At 41.7% G+C, this 25,325-nt stretch overlaps 2 protein-coding genes across 2 annotated transcripts; both read right to left on the bottom strand.

The window, feature by feature from the left end:
- Positions 1 to 301: 301 nt before the first annotated feature.
- On the bottom strand, positions 302 to 6,786 carry mrpl3 (mitochondrial ribosomal protein L3). The gene is made up of 10 exons (XM_079176617.1): positions 6,578 to 6,786; positions 5,531 to 5,712; positions 5,343 to 5,434; positions 4,361 to 4,459; positions 2,711 to 2,810; positions 2,515 to 2,575; positions 2,188 to 2,299; positions 1,925 to 2,002; positions 1,753 to 1,830; positions 302 to 534 (listed from the first exon to the last, which is right to left on the bottom strand). Exons 1-10 carry the CDS (start codon positions 6,649 to 6,651, stop codon positions 385 to 387), a joined length of 1,026 nt encoding a protein of 341 aa, XP_079032743.1. The 5' UTR covers positions 6,652 to 6,786; the 3' UTR covers positions 302 to 384.
- A 2,239-nt stretch (positions 6,787 to 9,025) lies between these two features.
- On the bottom strand, positions 9,026 to 25,069 carry cpne4b (copine IVb; the record flags this gene model as incomplete). The annotated part of the gene is made up of 15 exons (XM_079175644.1): positions 9,026 to 9,157; positions 13,120 to 13,356; positions 13,754 to 13,887; positions 14,532 to 14,583; positions 14,801 to 14,855; positions 15,017 to 15,150; positions 15,291 to 15,350; positions 15,971 to 16,057; positions 16,471 to 16,569; positions 18,309 to 18,398; positions 18,494 to 18,577; positions 19,158 to 19,232; positions 19,490 to 19,561; positions 21,943 to 22,122; positions 24,899 to 25,069. 15 exons carry the CDS (start codon positions 25,067 to 25,069, stop codon positions 9,026 to 9,028), a joined length of 1,662 nt encoding a protein of 553 aa, XP_079031770.1.
- Positions 25,070 to 25,325: the final 256 nt, after the last annotated feature.

The raw sequence follows: 25,325 nt of genomic DNA, 5'->3' as shown, positions 1-25,325 counted from the left end.
TTTGTGCAACTCATTGTATCCAGCCCCGCCCCCCCCCCCCCCCCCCATCATGCACCCTGCACAGATATTGCACATTTCTCCACCACATCTGGCTCCCTTGTTTTGTTTCACTGTCTTTTTTTTTTCTTCTTCTCCTCTCTCCGCTTGGGGATCCTCTTGTGACGACATCATCACTCCGACAGTTACCATGGTTTCGGGGGGGGGGGGGGGGGGGGGGGGGACCGTAATACATTTTAAAATCAAACAGACGGGCTCTGTGCTGTTGCATCTCACACTAAAAGAAACTAGAGGACACAAGACGTTCAAAGCAATTACTCTTTATTACAAGATCCAGACATGGTTTGTGGGTTTAAATGAAAACATGATGTGTGTGTGTGTGTGGGGTCAGGTCAGGGTTAATGATGGGTCTGTGTGAATGAACAAGTTATCGTCGTACAGGTCTTCATCCAGGTCACCTTCCTCTTCTGTGAAATAGGTAGGGAAAGGAGGGCTGAGCAGGGTGGAGCTCCTGGTTGGCAGGACAGTATCTCTTACCTGGAACAAACACACACACACACACTTTATGTAACAGCTGTGAGGACACTCTTCTTAATTAGTACTGAAACAATTAAGGGACAGAAAAATGTGCTTCTAGTTGCCAACGGCTTTCAAAAATAGTTATCGTGAGTCAAGCAAAAACTGCCTGCGTTCTCCAGCTTCTGCTCTGCGTTTTATTTCATTCTAAATAGAATACCTTTTGAGTTTTGGACAGTTGGTAGAAGAAAACAGGCACTTTGGTGATGTTACCTTGGGTTCTGGAAAACGTGTTACAGGCATTTACCACTATTTTCGGCAGCAAAATCTATTTTCAAATCTAATCAGCGGCTCTCAAACTTTTTCTGTCATGGCCCCCTTCAGAAGCAGGGAAACCTTCAATAAATCAAATCATGTTTTTGTATTTTTGATTCATGGTTGGCAACATAACATTACAGTGAGTGATTACCTCTTTACATAGTGGCTGTTATTGCTAGTGGCAGATGCTGCCATTCCTGCCCTGAATGCAGATAAACACGAGGAATTCTCAAGGGAACGAGTACAGGTGTCACCAATTCTTACTCATGATCTTGTTACAGCTTAAGCATAAATTAACATTTTAAGCTATTATTAACAATATTGGGGGAAAAATCTGTGTTTGTTCCCACATGAATCATATTCATTATAAAAAAAAAAAATCAATAGTGAAAGTTATTATTTGTTGCAGCCTTCAGTCTAAATTGTAATCAATAAAACATCTATTCTTCATTTACAAAGGGTCATTAGAGCTGCACAGAACAATACAAATAAACAAACATTAACCTGCTTGTGTGCCCTTTAGGGCAATATAATATAAGTGAATCTAGCGGTGTGTAACACAGCTGAGCTGGGTGAAATGCAATGCACATTTGTATTCATTATCGCTTGTCTGCAAAACAAATAATAGGCCGAGTGTGTGTCCGCGCACACACAAAAGGCAAACACAACCTGCTGAGTATGGAGATGGATGCTGTGGATATTATTAACATCATTAAGGTGCGCGCTTCCATTCCCTCACAGAGGAACACACAAACACACACGCTGCTGATCCAGCACAGTGTCATGAAGATGGATCGTCTTGCAGGTGTGAAGGTAGTTTTACAGGTGCAAGGTTACTTGTCTCTGTCAGAACACTAAGCATGCTGGGATTGACCTTCGATTTCATACATCCCAAGTGTGTCTGAATATGATTATTTTTACCTTCAATACGCAGTTCTTGTGGCCGGGCACAGAGCCGTTGACATACAGCACATTATACTTGGTATTGACCCTCCATATCTGGAAGAGAGGATGCAGATGAGAGAGTATTGAACTGACAGGACAAAGAAAACTTCAACACCATGACGGCGTGTCCTTGTGAGTGTGTGTGTACCTTCAGTCCATAAGCTGTGACGAAGATGTTGCCCATCATGCCGGGCATCTTTTTCCCTTTGAAAACTTTGGCTGGATCCTAGACGCAGATGATGAAAGACACACGCGCTCACGTGACCGGATTATGGGAAGCCAACTGTTCATATCTGGCATGGACGAGCGTCTTACACAGTACGTGTGTGTGTGTGTGTGAGCATCTTACACAGTACGTGTTTGTGTGTGTGAGCGTCTTACACAGTACGTGTGTGTGTGAGCGTGTCTTACCCCTCCAGGTCCAGAAGCTCCTGGTCTGCGATGAGTTTTGGTTTGGCCGTGGGTGGCGGGCTGACCTTTGAACCCGTATCGCTTCATCACGCCTTGAAACCCCTTACCAATGCTACACACACACACACACACAAGAAAATTCATACTTTTACATTCAAGTATGTGGACTTGTTGCCTCAGAGGATAGGGGTGTAAAAAGAGAGTTTTGGACTTTCTTGTAAAAAAAGCAATCTTTAAAACGTGATGCTGAAAGAGGGCAAGAAGTGGGAGAGGAAGCAAAGAGGAAGCGCCAGCGAGGAGGGAAAAGCTGGCAGAAAAATAACTTACGATTTGGCTGTGATGTCCACATATTGGCCTGGACGGAAATGTGCCGCATAAAGAGGAGTGCCTGAACACACGACAAACAAGATCACATTACATTTGTAACCAAAACGGCCAAAAAAATAAATGATTCTATTGTGCGACGCGGAAAACATAGCAAATGAGTATTTATTTACTCATCAGCTAAATCCCGTGTGTTTACCTGGCTTGATGAGGGCGTTGTCGGAGACTTTGAAGGTGGTGACTTTATGTTTCGGAGGCACGCCTGCATTCCGGAACATCTCCATTTGCTCTTCAGACCTCTGTCGGTCAGAGTGACGGAAAGAGAGCGAGAGATGAAAATGTGTGAGGAAGCAATGTGAGAACGAACAGCAGTTGGACTTTGGCATATTACAATTAACAGTGGGCCCTGTTATGACTGTACAGCAGCCAAACACACACACGCACACACACACACACACACACACACACTTGGCAGTGAGCGCCTCTGACATTTGCTTTCGCTCGGCTGCGCTCTCATCTCAGCCCCTCCAGTCACTCCAGACTCTCTCTCCCTCTCTCCCTTTCAACAGACGGGTGAGACGCAGCCTGCCAGAGCTTCTCACTCCGACAAACTCTGCCGCCGACTGAAAGGCGATGCGGCCGTGTGAGAGGGATTCTAAAACAACCTGTCAAGCTATCAAGACCCAATGAATACATTACACTTTGATTTATACATCCTAGTTCTCCCCCCCCCCCCCCCTTAACCATAAAAAGACAGATACAACATACTCCTCATACATACTAAGAGGCGATTTAAAAAGAACAAAAAACAACAACTTTAAAGCGGTCTACTCTTCTTGAGATAGATGCGTCGGTTCACAGGAGAGCCTGTGTTGCCGTCTGTCACTTTCGGCTGCAGTGTTTGTGTTATAGAGGTCAGTCTGACGCAGCGATGGGACCTTAAGAGTTTATTACGAGCATGAAAGACAATTTACATATGTGTGTGTGTGTGTGTGCAGGAAATAGTGGCAATGAAATCTATTGGATCCAGTTTATTTAGATGCCTGAGATGAGACACTGATGTGTTGGTGGGTGAGTATAATTTCCTGACTCTGGATCTGTATTCATGAACAGTTTTAGAACTGGGAGGCCTGATGTGATCTCAATGCTACGGGGAAATGACAAAAACTCAGTCGTGCTTCCATAAAGCTGTCATACCGATTAGATTTTATTTGTAATGATTATGAAATGTAGCCAAAACTAAAATGAGCAAATAATGGACATTGTGACGTGACTGAGTATTTAACTGCTCTGCTGGCATTAAGAGCATCGCGACCGGTATGATAAGATATTCTCACACAATTTAGTACAAATTGAACAATTTCTGCATGGTTTATGAATATTAAATGTAAAGTAATTGTCTATAATGTTGAGAGTTTTGGTGGAATTTTTAGTGAATAATTCAAACCAAAGAAAAAGAAGTTCATTTCTTTGTATTGTTATATATTATTGAGGAATGATGCAATTTCTAGATAAAAAATAAATAAGCACAAAATAATTATGAGACGTTTCTGTTCTGGGACAGCTGCTGAACAACCTCTCATGGAATAACGAAGCAGATATTAATATATAAATAATAATAACATAATAAGTATCTGTAAAGCAAAGGGAAGCAGTCGTTTCATTCGTTGCATTAATAAAATATTGATTATAGCCTGAAAAGCGAGACGAAATAATCTACAATTATCTACTCAGCAGACATTTTCTGAGGAACGTCACTGAATTGTTACATATGTCGACATATCCAGTTTCACAGCTAAGATAAACAAACTAATTAACATTATTAATGATATTTACAGCTATTTCTTACATGGAATGGTGATACGTTTTTCCCTCCGACCAGGAGGACGGCGGTGTGTCCATCATATTCTTCCTTGGACAAATGCTTTATTACGTGGCAGTCCTGCACCTGGAAAAAAACCCAACAGAGGCTGAATTAACAATAGTCAACAATGTGCAACTCTGACCTACAACAAATAAAATATGCAATTAGCTGAAAGTGTAGAAAACACTTAAATATGGGGCAACTGGCTAACTCCCAGAACCTCACTGTCGCTGCGTTTTATACATTGGGAGTAAATCAGCAGACGAGGAAGGAAGAGGAAAATATAACCCACATAAATGACAAAATGTCATTTTACAAAGCAACATCCAAAATCCTGTACTATTAATCGTCACATACTTCCAGTGTGGCTTCAGATAGAACATGTACCAAAATGCCAAAGTGGTGGGAGTACTTTCACCCCGAGAAAGTAAAATGAAATGCTCTACTTTCTCATCTAGCACAGACTGCTCCCGAGTCAGCTGAAAAGGAACAAATGACTAAAAGTGAATCAGCAGACGGGAAAGAAGTTTGTTTGTCCTTGATTCTGATACGACGTGGAGGTGATGACAAAGTCTTCGTATTAACTTTGACATTTTACTTTAAATTGCAATAGAAGTTTGTTGTGCTACTTAATACAGTGAGTCACTATCAATAAAGAGAGTTAGCGCACACGGCTGCAGTTTGCAATCGATTCACTTCACTGACGGAGTAATCGATGAGATTGAAACGTGATGAGAATAAACGTCAAATCTCTTCCGGGTGTTCAATATTTGATATTGTTCCCCCCCCACACACACACTCTACAGAACAATCCAATGTATTTGACTGATACTTTAACCTGCTGCTCATTTCATTACGGATCACAAACGCACATTATCATTCCTGAACATCTGCGGTTGTTTTGATGCAAAGCGAAGGCACAACAGCTGTGTGTGCGTGTGTGTGTGTGAGTGTGTGTGTGGGCTACCTGTAACATGGTGGCGACATGTCTTTCGCCCGTTTTTGTCCAGATAGGAGCCATCCCCAACTTAACGGCTACTAGCCCAACTCTTCGACTACCTGGGCAGAGGAGCAGATGAAAAGACGGTTGACGTGTGAGCGAACAGAACGGGGTGAACGGTGATGTTCACAGCTCTCCCCGACCACGACACCTACCCTGTGTCCACTCTTGTCGCTGCCAGGGCTCATCTTTGAGCGGGTTGAGCTTATCGGCCGTTTGTCGCCTGTATTCCTGCGCCGCGCTCTTTCTCATGTACTCCTGGTTGTCCTCTGTGAGGTGTTCATCAAACCACGTTGTGGTCTTTACCGTCCGAATACAACCCGCCGCGTGGGCAGGACTGCAAGAAAAAAGAAAGTCAGGGAATCAGGTGGAGTTATTTCCCAGTAAGACCATCACTGACGTCCAGAGCTGGACTGATAATGACCAGCAACTGTGTCCAGGTAGCATACACGTGTGCTAATTACTTAAGGGCTGCAAATAATTATTCTTTTACCTTGTCAATTAATGTTAAATTGCAGAACATAGTTAGATATGCCCATTGTAATTTAAGGAGTTTTAAGGCTAATTCGTGCATTCACTGCTTAACCTAAACTGAAGATTGCCTTGCTGCCTCAGATCTCATACTACTCTGTCACTTTTAGTAATAATAATAATTATAATATGTCCTCGCGGATGAATAACAAGCAGGTTCACACATCCACAGGGACAGTTTGTGCATCACTGCTTAGTGACGAGTCAGTCAATAAGCTTAATTTAAAACTGTTACACAGCACTGAATGAACCACTGTGACATGTTGTCATATTAAAGTCTGCCCACTAACACGTGACTCATGTGTTAACAGTAGACTGGTCCATCAGTGTTGTCCTTCACAACAGTCTCTACATTAATCATTCAGTATTTCGTGTAACATCAGAGCACTACAAATCTAAAACATACGCTAAAAGAATAAAAGTCAAGAAACCTTGAGAAACTGTAGGAAATATTTACAAGATGACGTTTGTTATAACAGACAATTAAGCTAGCTTTGGTGGTAATTTGCAAATGATAACAGTAGCTCATTTATATGCAAATAAAAGGCTAAAGTATAAACAACAAGAACAGCGTAGAATTACACTGTACAGGTAATTCACGACAGCAACCTACGTGCTGAAGCTAACTTCAGTTCAGGTACATTAACACATAGCCAGTTAGCATTAGCCACCTTTCAGCTGCTGTCCGCAGAGAGAATATTCGAGTTCCCCGCTGAAGAAGAAACCGACAGCTCCACGAGGCCATTGCGCTCTGTAACGTGTACACTTGGCTACATATGAATATGTAAAAAACTGCACACAAGCTAGAGGGGCACGAGCTCTCACAACAAACGCACAACCATGCCTTCGATTTCGTCCTGTTCTAAATGTCACCCTGGCTACTTCCGGTCCGGGACATAAACAGATCCCCTGCACAGAGGGTCATGAAAATGGTTCCACACAACTATTTTCATTTCTTAATTCGATATTCTGATACTCCAAAACGCGATTAAACTGTTACAGTTATATACAACTTAATGTTGCTAAATATTTGATATAAATAACCCAACAGAAATGAAACTAAATGTTGAATTTCAAAGTTCATTCTTGACCTTGGAAATAACAATTGACATAACAATTTCCCTTAAAGGTTAATTTAGTAGTTTTCGAGCTTTCAATCATACAACGTGATCTTCATTAACAGATGGATTTTGCTAAGTTGTCCTGAAAATGTTGAAGTTTACATTTCCATTCATGAGCTCTATACAAGGCATACAATAAAGAACAATGATAAATAAAACACATAAGCATGATACATGTGTTGTATTTTGAAAGGTATCAAGTAAAACAAGTCCCATTAAAAATCTCCTGAATTTTAACTATAAACTGAGTAACATTTGAACATTTTTTTTTAAATTCATTATTAGTATTATTACTCATTATCCCAGGTAATTGTATTAAATATATAAAAATATACCTTTAGATAATGATATTAGATTTTATAGTAGACCAGAAAAGATTGGTATAGAAGGTGCAGTATTGCTCCTTTTCGGTGGTTTCATCCAGCCTTTATACATCCGATCCACTCAGAGTCTCTCAGTGTAATTCCTCTGATGTCGGTGGTCTCTGAAACAGATATCAGGAGGTTCCTCTGTTGCATACTGATCAGACTGTCAGAGGCCGAGGCACGCATGGAGTGTACTCTCAGGACAGCACAACTTTGGTTTGCCCTAATTAACTATATGGAGATTTGTGAGATAATTTATTCTTGTATTTTAATGTCTGTATGGGAGACGTAGGTGTGGATGAAGGTGTCCTGAATCAGCACTCCATAATACTTATACACGAAAGTGCAACACAAACAAATAACCGTGTCAACCGGGCTGTCCATTAGAGACAGAGATAGAGGTGAGTGATATCTAAGTGGAGGTCTGCATATACAAATAGTCTGCATATTCAGTAGCAAACGGAGAAACAGAAGCTCAAAGGGAAAAATAAATCAAGTCTTTGTTGTCTTTCTTTTTAATTCTAGGTTATTTCGCCACCCTGAACACACAAAATGCATTTTGATTAATGTCACTTGGGAGGAAGTCAAATTGTTATACATTAATTCCTTGGAGAACCTTACAATGACCATAAATAGTACATGTCTAGCCCCACACCTTACACTACCCTTTACCAAAAACCAAGTCTATATCTAAAATGTAATTGAATCCCAGGCAATTTATAGATATATTTATGTACCCACAACATGATTAATACAAGTACACATGCACACAAACATTGGATCACACCAAAATGAGAAAACCAAAGTGTCTTTATTATAATCAACATGCAGAATACAGAAAAAAACAGTTTTCAGCTCACTGATGAGTGTCTACCACACACGCTTTGCTAACCTCCCAAAACTCTTTACAATGTAAGAAGGTTATTAAGAAATTATTACAATTATTAAGTTGTTCATTTCCATTTAGCAAAATCTCAAACAAATCTGTAGAAAAGAACCGCCAAACACCCAAGACAACCCTGAATCTCTCTCAAATGACAGAGATACTTTATTTCATAACTAGCGAGCGGGAACTGGAGATTGGATATTAGCAGGAGCTGAATTATTCATGCATTTATGCGGTACACTAACAGGGACACTACCGTTGCCATAAATAACATTTGCAATGCTAATTCTAAGCATTGCGGGCTATGCAGTCACATATTTCCTTTTACTACCCACAGATCTTTTGGTTTAGGCTACTTGCTAGTTATCTAAATAAGGTAGGAATGTCATTTCTTTGGGTGGGCTATGGTCTGAGTCTGCATGCTGGTTCAAAAGACTGCTCTTATTTCTATAAACATCTTTTAGATATACAGTAGATAGTAATAATTTCCCAGGTGACGCCATTGTGGCCAAACATGCAACAGTCATCAACGGAGTAGTTCAAATTGTTTCACCAGAACGAACTAATTCTCTGAGCTAGACTACTTTATGTATTATGTGATATGGTTATGTGTTTGTTTGTGTGTGTATATGTGCTTGTGCTTTTACTTGTGTATATGTATTATACAGTACATACATACATTTGTATATGTATATATATACATGATATATGTGTGTATTTGAGTGTGTGTTTGCATGTAGTCCATTGTCAGGGGCTGAAGGTTCTTGTGGACTCATAGTCCGACATACACTTGGGTTTGATGCCTTTTGCGTTGTAGTAATCCACCACCTGGTTAGGGACTTCTGCCAAAACACTCTTAGCCAGTGCAGCTGGGGAGGCCTGGAGACACAGAGACAGAAGGAGAGTGAGGAAGAGAGGGGTCACAAATACACACACACATCATCAGCCATGCATGATTCTAGGATGCTACGATTTATCGTTGTGTCGCAATCAGCCTGAAGCTGTCAAAGGTCTGGACTAGTGAGACTGATGTAATCAGACAAGCTCATTTGAAAACCTCAAAACGCCCCTGCTTTCACCTTTTTGTCCTCTAGTATCATAGTTTGTTTGCTATGGAGAAAAGCTTATCACTTCCTGTCTATTCATTAAAAACACTGCATGAAAGCAAACGATCATGCATTAAACCTGGGTACAGAAAATACTGGAAAGTAGTCCCCTTGTGTTTGTGCCTATTATTTGAAAAAAATAAAAAGGCAATTCCAATTTTTATGGTTCAGCATAGGTTTATGGAAAATGTACATTTTACCAACAGAAACCATTGCATCCAATAAAAAAAATGTAAGTTTGAAACCTCCATACTGAATTACAAAAACGACAACATTAATTTGAATTATTTGTAGCTGGGATGCATGTCGTAAAACTGAGAATGTCCTTGCAGAATTTTCATAATCACCTCAGCTAAGAGTTTATTTGTATTCATTGTATTCTGATCTATTATGTCCTCTGTGGATGGTTCAACACTGGGGCAATTATTTCTGTGCTTTTATGTGTCTGTATATTACTTTTTTCTTCTTTGCTTTTTATTTTGTTACGCATATCTAATAAATAACTAATACAAAACAGTTGGTCACAAAAATACCTGTCTTATTCCATCAAAGGACTAGAATTGATGACGAATTAAATGTAAGACTTTTCCTTTGAAATATACAGTTAAAAAAAAGAGAAACACATTCTTATGCGTACATGAATTCACACACATAACTTTGCATGCATACAAGTCAGCCACTCCTCTGCCTGAGCGCTCACATGCGCCCACACCGCACACACCTCCAAATCCTGTAAGTCAGAGAGTCTGTCGTACTCCGTCTCACATAATTCCCAGAGACAATGCACCATCAAAGTGCGCCCACCCCGACCCCACTCCCTCTCCTTCCTCCTCTCATTTCCACCCTCCCTCCCAGCTCCTATCTACCTGTTATCCCCCACTCTGCCTGTCTCACAGCAGCTCCGTCCTGCTAATCCCTTCTGAAAAGAAACGACAGAGCAGAAAATCACCTCTCCACCTCTGTCACACACTCCCTCGCTCCCTTTTGTCTTTAGCTCCGGTCTCCTGTTGCCCCCCCCCCCCCGCCACCACCGCCACCACAACCACCGGGCGCTGTCTCTCTCCCTCCATCTTCCTCTTCTGCTCCTCCAAATTTGTTCTTCACCTCTCCTCTCTGACTGTCTCTCTATTTACTTGTAGGTTTATGTTTGAACTCGTGCACTTTGTCTCCCCCTTCTCTCTCTGTTCAGCTGGATGTAATTTGTTGATGTCTCAACCTGTCACAGACCAAACTCACCATAACAGACTGGGCCAAACAGACCCTGTCAAAGTCAGACAAAATTAATGCCACCAGAGAGATACACGTGCACGTGCACATACACACACACACACACGCATTGAGAAGATAGCTGATGGGTTTTGACGAGCACGCGAAGCATATTACGCCCACACATTCACACTCGTTACCCCCTGAATACAGCACTTCTTGACATCCACCCATCCACCCATCCACCCAACACACACACACACACACACACACCACACACACACACACACACACACACACACACACACACACACACACACACACACACACACACACACACACACACACACACACACACACACACACACAGATAGAGCCACTGCTAAGTAGAATGTTATAAAAGCCGTTGCTTGGTGTGCCCCCTCGGCACATTTACACATCTTTCTCCTAAACGACAATACTTCTCTACCGACTCCTGAAACTATCAGAAGCTGCAACCTTGGGTAACGCTGACAAATTATGTACGTCATTCCTCGAACACGAACTGTCCCTGGTGAAAGGGCTTTTAAAGCTTTTGCAACCTCATCTTTGTGTGAGCTACAGAGACACTTTAAACTAGATTATTTTATAAACACAGAAGATTAAGGTTTATATTTGACCCTTGAATGTACATGTCCTGTTATGGGAGAACACTGCTAATTCATTGTTTGATGTAATTTGACTGTTCCTTTATGTGAAATGTCTTATGTTGACATAACTGACACGCATTACCATGATTGTCTGCTGTTGTCCATTTATTTATTTGTGCTGCAGATATTAACATACTGTACTGACAACAAATCCCACCTGCCTTGGCCATGCAGCTAATATTCAATCTAATCTAATCTAATTTAGCTGTTTTGTTTTAAGTCTGTATTTTGGTGTTTTTATGTGAAACGTTTTTATGCTGCAGTTTTGGCCCGGACTCCTTCGCTAAAGACATTTGTAACAACTTTTGCATGTTACAAATCTCAATGTAAATATCCTGGTTAAATAAAATTGGAATAAACAACAAAAGAATTTGGGTTTCTATCTATGGGCCAGTTTTTTTTAGCATTGGGTAGCCAAATTCTACAGGGACGGTTTTCAACATGTTTCGTTTTTTTATTTATGTCACAGTAATAATTTAAGACTAAAATACATTTTATTTGTTTTTTTTAGAATTATATCCAATATCATATGTAATTTTTCCCATTAGTAAGCAAGGGCTAACAGCAAATTAAGACTCATTTATGTGATGTGTATATTCTCTGTTGAAGTACGGACTAGAGAAAACTGTGGGCTACGTGATTTAAGGATGACTAAAAATTACTGCTGTTGTGGTTGTTGTTGCCTTAAAGAAACTCTTCAGCATGCCATTACGGTTCAGGTGCCCCCAATTTGTGTTTGTAAGACACAAATATGTCACGGTCAAATAGGCCACAACTGTGGGATTAAAACTGTGTTTGAATTCAAACACAAAGCTATCAACTTTCGAAGAGGAGCAGCGAGTGGCCATCGCAGGATAACAGAAAACATGATGTAAGGAATGAAGTGTCAAAAAGTCATCAAACTAACTCAATAATGTCAGCTGCACAGCAATTTCTATCAAAAATGTAGCCACCATAAACCTCTGGTCGTACCAGACCAACTAATGCTGTATTTGCAAAACCCCTGAACATAAACTGAACAATGGTGTGTTCTATTGCTTATGAATTGATGAAGGATTGTGTTATATTTCTTCCATATGTTACATAGTCTCACTACAAATGATTATATTTGCTATCCGTGTTAACCAGCTGGTAAATTTACTAGACGTTATTTCAGCACCACGTCCTGTTCAAAAGGCACAGCGGCAGTTTGTATACTTGTCTTCCTTCGTGTGTGTGTGTGTGTGTGTGTGTGGGGGGGGGGGGGCATTGATTATCACAGAGGTCATGACACCATATTTACTATCTTTTACATGAGCCTTGTGCATACATTGTTTTCTGCAGTAGATATGCAAAAACGTAGTTTTTTCAGTACAGAATCTCAGGTGTTGTTCTGGCTTCGGTATTGAAAAAAACTCCACTTGAGCCCACTTATAAGGCTTTTTCAAAGTCTGTGGCCTTGATGTGAAATTCCTTAAAGTTTAATGACAAGATACTCTTTTATAACCTCACATTTCTTATGCCCTTTAATGTTGTTATTCAGCTTGAGAAAGCTCTTACATATTAAAGTAAGCACCTCGGTATCCACTATAGTTATTGCTGGCTGTGAAGAAGCAACCGCACGAGGTAGAAAAATATAGCTGAAATACAGCAACTTGTGCAAAAGCATGTTACAAAACTCATTCTGCTGCTTTATTATGTAGTGCCCCATTTGTATGTGTCTTGATGTTGCCTGACCTCCCTGGAGAATTAGTCACATTTTCTGTCTGGAATGCATTTATAAAAAGCTCTATGATTTTTCCAGAAATCCAAAACTTCTACCCCTCGCCCCCCCCCCCCCCCCTCCTCAATCACCACCCACGTGTTTGAAGTCCTTGAAGGGGACGAACTGGACGATGTCGCGGAGGACAGGCTCGCCCTTTGGTGAACGCAGGATCCCATCGTCCCCGTCCAATATCTGCATGTCCGTGAAGTCTGCGTTGCCCACGCCGACGATGATGACCGACATGGGCAGGTGGGACGCGTGCACGATGGCCTCCCGCGTGTCCGCCATGTCGGTGATGACGCCGTCTGTCAGGATCAGCAGGATGAAGTATTCCTGATGGGAGGGGAGAAAGTTGTGGGTGGATGTGTGAAGGGAGGAATAGATATTCGATGACGTTTATGTTTTAAAAGTGGCTTCTTGTCGGGGGCTAATTTGAATAAAACTCATTCTAATCCACTAGAGAGCCAGAAAGAAGTGGGAGGCATTATGGCAGAGAGGAATTTGTGCTCTAAAATTTATGACTGCAATTAAATTAATATCAATCACTTCCTCCCTCTTTTCAATGCATCTCTTTCTGCCCCTGCTAAGTCCCATCTTTTATCTGTCCTGATCTCAATCTTTTCATTGCTATTTGTCTCTCCCTTCTCCTCCAGTGTGCCAGGGCAAACACCAACATTCACAACAATGGGAACAAAATAGCCCAGACTTTCTTTCTCATTCTCTCGCTCACCATGGCCTCTTTGGTGTGCATCTCCTCGGAGGCAGACGAAGCAACTTTTTGGATGATTGGAGCGATGTTGGTGGGCCCGTAGAGCTGGATCTTGGGGAGGCAATTCTGGTAGGCCTCCACCACGCCTTGGATCCCTGCAACACACACACACACACACACACACAGGCTCTTTTGCCACTTATATATTTGTCTTCACCTCTATCTGTGACCTCTCCAAGTCCAAGTTCTTGTACTTGCAAAAGTATCCGCTAAAATGAATCGGCCTATATGATTACACTCCAAGGTGACTGGGCATTTTTCAGAAAGCATTCCCATAGTCCACACAAACTACACTGATACACACACACACACACACACACACACACACACACACACACACACACCTTCACGGCAGGAACCCAGCTATGTGGGGAGAAGAGCGCGGAAGCCCATTTCACACATACAGATTAGTGTTGTTTTTGTCTGTATCTTAGAGGCCGAAATACTTCCTGCAGCATAGTGACAAATCTCCCAGCTGCATATGTGTGTGTGTGTGTGTGTGTGTGTGTGTGTGTATTTATATATTTGAGGGGACGAAACTGAGTGGGGACCGATATAGAGGGAGAAATATGGGACTAACTGAGGGAGAGATGAGAGGCGTGCAGCAGTGCTACTGCGGGACTGCTTTGGTCCTGTGGTGCAGGAATAAAAGTTTTTGTGAGTCAAGAAGTCTGTGTAAATACAAGGAAGTGTGTGTGTGTGTGTGTGTGTGTGTGTGTGTGTTTGTTTGATAGCTCACCAGCACATTCAGGATTGTCCTCATCAAAGTTCACGGCGAAATCATGTGAAACCTTCACGTGGGGCAGAGAGAGAACACAGAGCCGTTAACCGCCACGTTATTGAACACTCAGCACAACATGTTCAGTCCAATTTACAGTTTGGCAGATGCATTCTCTTTTCATGTTGATCAAAAGCAAGCTGTGCCTCAGAAAGAGATCTCAAGTCTAAATCTAAAGTAACCACAACTCCCCCTGCTACTGTGAACACACACACACACACATGTCCTACCTTGAAGTCAGGTGGCATCAGTGCTCCAAAACCAAACGCAGGGAACATTTTATCACTAGAGAAAGACAAAAAGGCACGTAATTCACTGAAAACGATCGAGAAAGGCACAGAGGACAAAAAGGTACAAAGGCCTTGAGAGGGACAAGCTAGTGTGTATGTGTGCTAGTGCGAGTGTGTCATGGGTAGATAAATGATGATTGATGAAATGGTTTCTACCTGTCATAGTCTTGGCAGATCTCTCCTACAGCCACCAGCGCTTTGAGGTACTCGTTGGGCTGGTAGGGATGGATGTAGTGGAGGGAGCAGCTGTTTCTGGGATCCCCGTTGGATGCTGTGAAGTCTATTGCCACCTGGGACAGAAACACGCACACACACACACACACACACACACACACACACACACACACACACACGCACCGCGTGAGTGGCCATGGACAGACAATGACATGCTGCTATAAATATTGAAGAGATTATATGTGACAAAACTTACTGTGAACTGAATTTGGCAGCCTCCCATGATGTAATCCAGGAAGGAATACATTTTTATGATCTGTCAAGGGGGATGTTAAGATTTATGGATGTCATGGAGTCAAGGTAGCATATAATCAAAACTGAATGAGGCGGAGCTGTGCTTGATGCGTGGTGACACTCGACACTAGTGCTGAAATAATTAATTGATTAGATAACAGAAAATGAACTATTCCTGTTTTATTTTATTTCATATCTTTGGTTTTGTACTGGAAATTGGACAAAACAAGCATTTTGAAGACGAAACCTTTGAGAAATGTGAGATGGGCATTTTTCAATGTGACATTTAGACAGTAAACAACTAATCACCTAAACAATGAATTGACAGATTAAAGAGACCCTGTGGAGTTTTCCGTACACTAGTAGTACGAGGGGGTCACATCCAAGCATGCACTCAGGCGACATGCACCCACAGTCCTGCCACTGGTTGCACACTACTCCATTCAGTAACAGTTAGTCGACGATAACGCACCAAGAAGCGTAGATAAGAGGCCAATAAAGACAGGGAAGAAGGAGAAGACCGCTAGCAAGCACACATTCAAAAAGACAGAAGTAAATATAACTCCACGGGGCATCTTTAATAAATAATGAAGACAATAATTCCTACTTGACCTGTGAGACTCATACAGGGAGAGAATTCACCTTGCAGTGGTTGATAATGACAACACCAGAGTTTCTGTAATTCTTCTTCTTCATCTGGTATTTAGGGTTGATGCACTCCCACTGAAGCTGGCCAAACACACACACACACACACACACACACACACACACACACATTCATGTAAATGTCTGAAATATCTCTTTATGGTGTAGCTGCTTGCTCTACAATTTTGAGTCTACTAACTTAGATGTATGTTAGTGTTTGTTAACAGATGCATATGTGGACATTTTTCTGGCAAATGCCTTTACAGCTTTTTGACAATCTTTCAAATCATATAACTTTTTCAAATATGTTTTGATTTAGTTCTAATTGTATCCTAATTGTAATTTTGGATCATTCTGAGATGTTTATTCTCCGGCGGGTTGGTTGGTTAACCTGTCCTCATCATCAACTTATTGGTATATACTGTATATATAAAGCTGTGACAAAGATCCAACTATTATCCAACCATTCATCCATTCACCTCCTTGCATGTGCTCACCTGTTTGCCCTCCTGCTCCGTTCTCATCTCTTTAAAGGTGGTTTGAAACTCCCCAATAAAGTCGTGTTTTCCATTAGAGTCCCAGTCCCAGACTGTGCACTGGAACAGACACAAAGAGACACACACAAGCGCATACATTCATTCATTTAGAGCGCAGCTGCAACACTGTCATCTGAATGCACACACACACACACACACGCACACACACGCACACACACGCACTCATGGCATGCAGGGAAATGCCATGCTGAATGATTGATAAGGCAGTGTTGGTGGGGGGGCAATGGAGCGGTGAAATATTAATCTGAGGATGCTGAGAGGGACGCGGCTTAAGAGAGCGCTTTATGTGTGTGTATGTGTGCGTGTTTCATCGTAATAGTTTGTTTCTCTCAAAGGAGCTGCCAGACAAGATAAATGGCCTCAATCACCAGTGAAATGTGCGGGTCAGCGGGCCATGGCTGTGCACATAATAAAGAAACAACCCTATAATTTGAAAAGGTTTCAAAATGGCACCAATATCTGGACTGTCCCGCGGAGGTTTTGTCATCAATAATATTTCAACACATTGGTCAATAGAGGCTCTTGTTAACATACAAGGGGGAGAAAATGCTTCTCCCTTCACAGCTGTGAATTATATCATTTTGCTGTTGAGCTTTGCGACCTTGAGGTCACTCCAACAACTAATTCTGAAACAATCCAACAACGATTGATTAACAGCAACCACTGGCAGTAATCCCCTTATTTCATGTCTCCCACTTGAGCTGACAAGTGCCCGCACCTGAAGTGCGTGTCTGATCATTTGTGGATTGCAAGCATGTCTGTGTTTTCGGCAATAGTTTTTGTGTGTGAGGGAGCGAGCGCTGGATGTGCAGCCTTGCTTCCACTTCAAGTTGCCGAGAGCCGTGAGATTGAGTAATGAAAGAAAGAAGAATCTCCTTCCCATTCACTGAATACTAACAGTTGGCCAGAGAGAGAGAGAGAGAGAGAGAGAGAGAGAGAGAGAGAGAGAGAGACCAACGGAGGGATGAATGGAAAAGTAGAGAGGTGGAGGAAATGGATAAGAAGAAATACAAAGTGTGAGACAGACAGACAGACGCTATAGAGGAGGGATATGGATTTATGCATTGGTCAGTTAAGAGCCCGGTGAAAACCAAGCACTGGTCTGAATAGAAATCTGTGCCCTGCCATCTCTTACTTTAGCTCTGATGCTTCAAACAGGTAGCCCTGGAAACCATAGCCGATGGTGTGCATGTGTGTGAGTGAGAGTGTGAGCCCTTTCTCCTGCTGTCAGGAGCCATGCAGAGTTAAGACGCCTCTGAATATTTAATGAACACGTTCATGTTTATTCATGGTGAGAATAACTGTTTGGAGCTGATGTGTGCGGCCGCCACTTTCTCACATGCACACGCAGATCTATTCTGGCAAGTAAAGGTGAGAGTTTATGACGACCACTGAGCTCTTTCACACCCGTCCGGCTCTTTAAATAACACGCCAGGAATAAAGGACTCGACTCATCACTCTGGATGGAGATGATTGAGGCTCCTCTGTGATTTGTTTACATGGTTTGATTCATTTATATACGAGTGGGTATGTGGCACTCTGTGTATGTTTTACAAATCTCATCATTTGTATGCTGCACAGAAAAAACACCTTGCAAAGAAACACCTGCAGGCCTTCGGGTGCTGCTTAGCCTTTCCCTCTAAATGGGCATTGGGGAACTTAGAACATGAAGGGAGCTTCAGCCAAGGCTCAGATCGTTGCCCATTATATTAAAGGTTAAATAAAATGATGTTGACATTCTAATGACCTGTAAGAAATAGTTACAGTTGCAGACTCACCTTTAGCTCCCTATCATGGTCACCACTGCAGAGTGTGTTAAAGGAAACTTTGAATGATTTCCAAACTGGGCTCAGGTTGTTCATGATCGTCTGCAGGGCACAAAAAAAAACGTCACAGTTTTTGATAATCACAGGTCTGAGGCAGAAAATAATACTCATGCGTGTTTGTGTGCGCATGTAATTACCTCTGTTCTGTGCACGAGCGACTCGGTGCCATCATCGTTTATTCTGAAAATCTCCAAGAAGGGGTCTGACTTGCTGAAGAAATCCTTTAGAGGAAAAACACGCACGTAAGGCATTGCCTCAGAACCGCCTTTGATCACCATAAATCATTCAAACACTAACAGAATCATTATTTCACCCCTTATTTCTTCCTTTCTTCCTTTCCTGTCTTCTCCAATTTAACCGCCCCTTCCCTGCTTTCTTCCATCTTTCCCCTAAGGCACAACTTGTTTGGATTAGTCATCCGTGGCCGTGCGTGTGTGTGTGTGTGTGTGTGTGTGTGTGTGTTGGAGGCTGAAAATTAATATAGTTATCTGTGTGTGTGGTGTGGCTGAGATAGGAGGGGTCTGTTGAGGAGAGGGGGGGTGCTCACCTATCTCAGCAGGCCTCTTCTAATGCCAGATTGGACTTTTTTTGTGCGTGGATTGCTTCATCGCCAATTCCCACAGCCCTCCACCCACATATTTCTTCACGCCCAGACACACACACACACATACACACACACACACACACACACCTGCCTGCACAGCACAGACTCAAACACATCTTTGAATATGAATGACCCCGATATCTAAGGGGAAACCACAGGTTTTTAATCTTTAAGAAAGATCACACAATCGCACAAACCTTGTCGTCTAGCTTACGAGCGCTGAAGGAGAGTTCAACGTAATCGTCATTACCAGACAATTCCTCTGCTGTCACCTTTAGAGGGGGGAGTGGAGAGGGAAAAAACGGGGAAGAAGATAAAGAGGGGGAGGCGTAGAGAGAGAGGAAGGAGGTGAGAGAAAATTATATGGAAATGACAAACAGAGCACATTGAACAGGCAACATCATCAAATTCATTATCTTCAGAGTGTCTGAGTGCAAGAGAGGGTGCGTGTGTGATTAGTGCGTGCATGCGTGTGTGTGTGTGTGTGTGTGTAACTGTGGTGGGGCTGACTCTGGAAACAGTGTCGCACCGTTATGGAGGACTTCCCAGAAGTGTTTCCCTGTTTGAGTAGAGCTTTGGTCAGTTTCCTCTGAGAGACGATCTGAAAGAAACAGAAACGAAGAGTCCACAAAAATCAGTGTTTCTCCTCAGAGGGACAAGCTCGCCCTGTTCGTGTCACCCTGGTGTTACCTCACACTTCTCCTTAATACTAGCATACAACTGCTTACTTTACACATCCACTGGACAGAAAACGGCACGGCAGAGTCACCTTTCTCGCCACCTGTCTAATGTAATTTTCTCACTTGTCGTATCCCTGATCTGCCAGCTCCTGGGCTCTTTTCAACAATTGCTATTTTGGGCCGGCCAGGTGTTACACAAGCTATAAGTGACCGCTCAAGTTCACACGGGGAGGTCGGTGAGTGGGTGCATCAACCAGATAGGCGAACTAAAACAATGAGCTTGATTCTAGGTAGGATCTGCAGTGCCATCAATGATTTCAAATTACAGGGAGTTACAGGGAGTCATTTGATTCAGTGTTAATCCAAAGTGCTAAAGGGAGATTTGTTTTGGGGGCTAATTACTGGAATGTCTACTTCTTTCATTTGAGTGTATCTTTATGTGTTCAGGTTTGATATACAAATATAAAAAAGGCGTGAGATATTTTTTATTTTGAAATGAAATATTACAGTTGACTCCAACTTTATTATTTATAAAATACATTCTCGGCCACTTGGGGACAGTAAAAGCAAGCTTGTAGACACAATGCTGACATATTATTTTTCAGTTGATATGGCGTGTTAGAAACAGTAGCCTTTTTATCATTAATATTCATTTGGTACAGTATTTCTGGACAACAAATACATTTATTCACTTTCTTTTCGACTCTGTTTTTGGTCTCCACCAATATGTGGCTCTTAAGATTGTTGAAAGATTCTATAACGAGGCCCACTGCTGGGATGGGCAATAATTCTCAGCAGTTTTATCACATTAGTAGTAATGTGATCCATTGCTAAACTCTAAATATTGATTGAGATGCATTAAGGACCATATGTCTTGTATAACCGCTCACATGCTGTCTGTGGCGATATCACTGACACAATGACACAACGCATCTGTGACATGGCTTCCCCCTGGCTAGTGATGACACCAGCAAATAAACACTCAATTTTCACAACTTGGATTTCTATAAACAGATCAGTTACTACTTCTGAATCTATCATATGTGCTCCAGGTGCTTCTTATTGCATTTATATAATGCTGGCTTTTCTTAACAACACTTTGGATCGATAGCAGCATCCAGAATGTTGTTGTTTGGATGTTGGCGGCATGTTATCCTATTTCAATAAACCTCGCAGGCTCTCGCCTTCAAAATCCCTTTTGTCCGAGTCAGTTATCTCAGTTCTCCCAACTATTGTAATTCCACCAGCTTTATGCTGCTGACAGCGTCTCTGACAATGGGAGGTGGACACAAACACTTTAATACTTTTTGGAACTCTTTTGCTCTCTATTTCCTTTTTCTCAGCGTGACTCAGCTGGTGATATCCTGAAATCAACTTGATAATAAGGACTACTGCAGTTGCAATATTTTTTCTTAAATGCTCTTGGATGTTAAAAGAAACACTTGAACAACACAAATCTTTATATTGAGTACGACTAGATTATAAAGAAAGGCAACAACACCATTACATGAGAGACAACACCCTATGTATTAGCGTATGCACATATAAACACTTTGAAAAACTAGTTATCAGGGCTTTACGTAACTAAGGACTCAAGGACATCGAAAGATCAGTGAAAATACAGATAGTGACAGTAGCCGACCTCAAGTGAAAAGATCACATTAGGATTCCATCCACGTCTAAAGTTAGCCTCTCTAATCATAAAGTTGCTCTCTCGCCTTCATTGAAGTTCACATTACCTGATGCAGGCATTTAAAATCCCAACAAGCTCAGTCAACTTTACAAAGGATTATAAGCATGAGCCTGACGTTTTTACACTCTGCATTTATGCCTGCATAGGTCTCACAGAGATGTCCATGCTCTGCACTGGTAAACAAAACACTCATACTGTCAGGGATATACTGGTGAAATGCAATTTGCTGGTTGTGAATGCATTCACCGATGCACATAAATGCACTCTTGTCATGCATTCACCTGCAGAAGCGTGCTCTCATCGTTCACAGTTTAGATGAGACCTCCATACTCCCCACACCACTTAGCTTGTGCAGCGACCTGGCTAACATGCTGTTTCACATACATTTAAATAAGCCTGGCTTCTAGGAGATGTTTGTTTTGTTGAGAATTGGTAGAGTGGAGGGAGACAGTAATAGCAAGTTAACATGGTGAGATTACAGTAAGTGTCCAGAACTCTGCTAAAGCTTCACCTACTCACCTTTGTGTGCACTTATCTGTCATATCATGCACTGTTTCACATTAGCTCCCCATCTAGTCAAGCACTGACCAGTCAAAAAGACACACTGACCTGTCCCAAGGTGCACTCCATGGCTCCCAGGAAGTCAGCGTCGCGGAGGCCATTGTTGCCAGAGCTGATGTCATGAAGTTCAAAGCGGAGCCTCTGGACCTCCTCAAAGTAGTAATCCACCAGGAGGATCTTGGAGAAGACGGGGCTGCTACTGCTGCGAATCACCTCTGTACGGTCCACCTGCAATCGCACATGTGCATGCAAGTGCACAGAGGCAGGGGTGCATGGACACACACACACAGCTCCGGGTTAACCTATAGTTCGTCCACGGAATTATTGGAATCTAAAAGAAGACAGCTTCTTGTGGATTTACATTTTCTCAAAATCACAGGGCTTTGACGGCCAAACCCCAAGAGGATCATGTGAATGACAGCAGAGTTGGTCAATGAAAAAAGCATCTGGTAGGTCCAAATGCAGTTAATACAATACTAAACTGTCAAATTGATTTATATTATTATTTCCATATGCATCCGTTTCATTGTTTTATTACTTTCTATGTCCAATTAAACATAAATGAGTGAAGAGTGTTATAATGTAATTTATTTGATATGTCAACTCTATTATTAATCACAGTTTTTATTGCCTAATTAAATATAAATGAACTGCTTTATAACCATTTTAAAGACAAGGGACATCTTTCATACAGAACACCTAATTACAAACAACTAAATATTTTATTATTATTCTGTTATATACATATATATTCTGCACAGTTTCTAATATTTTTCATAGAGTAAAAGTCTTTGTGGAGTTTCATAAAACTGTGCTACTTTATTGTTGGTAGTTTCACTTTAAAATTGACTTTTTATGGTCTTTCAAAAGTAGACTGGAGTATGAAGATTTCATTCAACATCCAACAGTCACTCTGTATTGATTGTGAACGTCAGAAGATTTTTTTGCAATGAAGCAATTACAACAAATAGCTATTACCACATTGTTTACACGTATCAACTTGAGGACTGGGAATATGGATTTTGTTTTTGATGGCTAACATCGCACAAGCTGTTTGAGAACACAAAGAAGCGACTATCGTTGGAACATTGATCTCCCATTTTCTTCTCTCTAACAGCCTGATGCAGAGAGAGGAATAGAAAGCCAAACAAAAGTCTGGCTCAGCGCCTATCATCCTATCCAAGACTAGCAGCAACAACTGGGTCCCTTCTATTGTTGATAACCCTTTGACACACACACGCACGCACACACACATACACGCATGCAGACACAAAAGTGAATGGCACACAAGCAGACCCAAAAAACACACACACACAAACAGATTTGGCCTTTTTCTCACACTAACCTCAATAGGCTGGCATTGTATCAAAGCAAAAAGAATCATGAACATATATATATATATACACACACACACACACACACACACGCACACACACATACATACATACATACATACATACATACATACATACATACATACACACAGCCCAGTAGCTTGAACACTCTCAGCAATTATCCAATTACTGCCCATCAGACTGATTCTGATGGACAGTGATACCATTTGTCCATTCCCACACTCCCACTAAGGAGCTTATTGTAACACACACACACACACACACACAAACACCAGTGCGCTGTACAAAGTAGCTTTTTGTGGAGTCTCCAAAGACAGAATAATGCTGCACTACTTTCTGAGCGCTAGTGGAAATCCATGTATGTGTGTTAGAGTGGGTCACTAGCAGTTCATGTGTGAGGATGTGTGTTGCATGCGTGGGTGTATGTATCTACATATTTCAAAAGGAAGACAGTGCACTCAGCATACGTCTGTCTCCCGCAGACATAAGGGAAAGGGAGGAAAGCCGCACAAAGATCCACTTCATCCTGAAATTCCTCTAGATTTATCTTTTCCCTCATGCTGTGTTCTCACAAAGTTCAGCCAATACGGGTGCTACTGCCAGCGGTGAGACTGCAGTGGGAATAAGATGTTTCTTAAAGAAGAAGGTTCCATCAAAAGTCCCTGAAAGGGCAAGATGGGTCTTTGAGACAAAAGGAGGAGAAGGGGAACACTACGAGCAAAAAGCATCGTCAGTTTTCCATTTCTTTTCCAATTTCAAGTACTAAACAATCTATGTTGTCTCCATCTATTTGAGACCTTTTATGTGTAAAGTGAGCCAAAAATAATTGCCCATGATTCCAGGAAAAATCAGTTTGGTACATTATCATATACATCATTATTTTCAATATCAAAAATGATATGATACGATATTTTTAATACCAGACAATTTGTTTTGGAGAGCTAATATCAGAGGAGAAACAAAACCAGCACACTTTTCATTTCAAGGTGACAATAAAAGCATTGGGATAGATAAATACAGTCTGCACAACAATCTCCAAATGTTATGATTTCCGTTGCCTTCTGTGAGAATCAGCATCCATCATTTATTAGAATCAAGCATACCCCGTAGCGCAGTGTGAGAAGGTTCGCAATGCAATCACAGCTCTGCTTGACAGCGTCGGTCCTTAATTGCACACGATCATTTAGTCAAACATGAATTCTATGATGTGCCTGATTAATTTCAAGTGTTGTCTTCAGAGAAATCCATAAGGAACACAACACTGAGAGCTGATGCGTAGAGTATGTCTGGTACATCAGGTCACGGCCGATGGCGCAGATTGTGAAAATCTTGAAAACATTTCCTTTCACTGAAACTGACGTTCGAGGTTTGTAGTGGAAGCAACATGCCCTTCATAATTTAAAGATAAATGGTGTATGAAAAGCTTCAAAGGCAAGAATATTATATCAGGGGACTGTTGGAAAGCTTTTATGCCAATCAGTTCTATGGGCTCTACAGCAAATGGCTAAATGAGTGTTACAAGCAAGGACACTTTGACTGATGTAACCATTTTACTTTCATTTGGGTGTTTATGAAACTGTGTCATAAAAACAAGTTTTTCTGGACTGGAGACACACTTACTCCCACTTTATCCCACCCCATTACTGTACCTCAAACCACTGCCCGTGCGACTGCATCTTCAGCACCACGCAAGGGTCTGGTTTGGAGAGAGCGTCGCGGTCCGAGATCCCCCGGCAGGCCACTCTCAGCTCCACTTTGGCCAGGCATGGGGAGCTGATGAAGCCCAGCGTGGCCTCTGCAGACTCATAGATGTTACTCATGCTGAACACACAATCACACACTGAAAGGAAGGAAAGAGAGAAAGAAAGGGAAAGAGAGAGAGAGAGAGAGGATAAAAGACAGGGTTACTTTCTAAAGATAGATTGACAGACAGATAGATGAACTGTTGTTTGCTTTCACATGAGCAGATGCAGTGGCCCTGACTAAGCAGAAAGCACTCAAACTGTTCAAGGTCAGGACTCTGGAGCTACTGAATATCAAGCAAGGTCCCCAAATACACACCAATGCACACACATA

Source organism: Pholis gunnellus (assembly GCF_910591455.1).
Source record: "Pholis gunnellus genome assembly, chromosome: 16".
NCBI lineage: Eukaryota > Metazoa > Chordata > Actinopteri > Perciformes > Pholidae > Pholis > Pholis gunnellus.
The sequence above is the reverse complement of the archived record's forward strand: the minus strand, read 5'-3'. Positions and strand labels throughout refer to the sequence as shown.